Source organism: Acanthisitta chloris, unplaced genomic scaffold (genome assembly GCF_000695815.1).
Source record: "Acanthisitta chloris isolate BGI_N310 unplaced genomic scaffold, ASM69581v1 scaffold36928, whole genome shotgun sequence".
NCBI lineage: Eukaryota > Metazoa > Chordata > Aves > Passeriformes > Acanthisittidae > Acanthisitta > Acanthisitta chloris.
In genome coordinates this window covers 1-385 of record NW_008687089.1, presented here as the reverse complement: position 1 = coordinate 385, position 385 = coordinate 1, and the positions used below count along the sequence as shown (strand labels likewise).

The following is a 385-nucleotide window of genomic DNA, read 5'->3' as shown; positions in this document are numbered from 1 at the left end:
CAGCCATGCAGCCAGCTGGATTAAGGAACCAACCCACTTCCAACACATCCTCAGAGCTCTACCTCCAAAGGGATATTTCAAAACCATTGTATGGTCTGTACTTTATATACAACACACCCACTGAAGCATAGAATTATGCTTAAAAGAGCTTAGCATTGATATTGAGTATTCTTGAACTTTTCTGCTTTGAGGCAGTGCTGCTCAGCCCCACAGAGCCTGAGGCAGTGGGAGAGGAAAGCTCCAGCCCAGCGGGAGGGACAGCCCCCCGTGCCCCCCTACCTGCCCGTCGGAGTCGTAGCCCCATCCCCGCGCTCCCCGCGGCTCCGCCTCGCGCCTCACGCCGCTCAGGACGAAGTGCCAGGCCCTGCTGCTCCGCGGGCGCCGC

At 57.7% G+C, this 385-nt stretch overlaps 1 protein-coding gene across 1 annotated transcript in view; it reads right to left on the bottom strand.

The window, feature by feature from the left end:
- Positions 1–378, bottom strand: part of SPSB3 (splA/ryanodine receptor domain and SOCS box containing 3) — a gene marked incomplete at its 5' end in the record, with an annotated part of 3,761 nt that extends 3,383 nt beyond the window's left edge. The window contains one exon of the mRNA XM_009080466.1: positions 280–378. Within this exon, the coding sequence (XP_009078714.1) occupies positions 280–378 (99 nt within the window). The remainder of the gene's footprint in view (positions 1–279) is intronic.
- Positions 379–385: the final 7 nt, after the last annotated feature.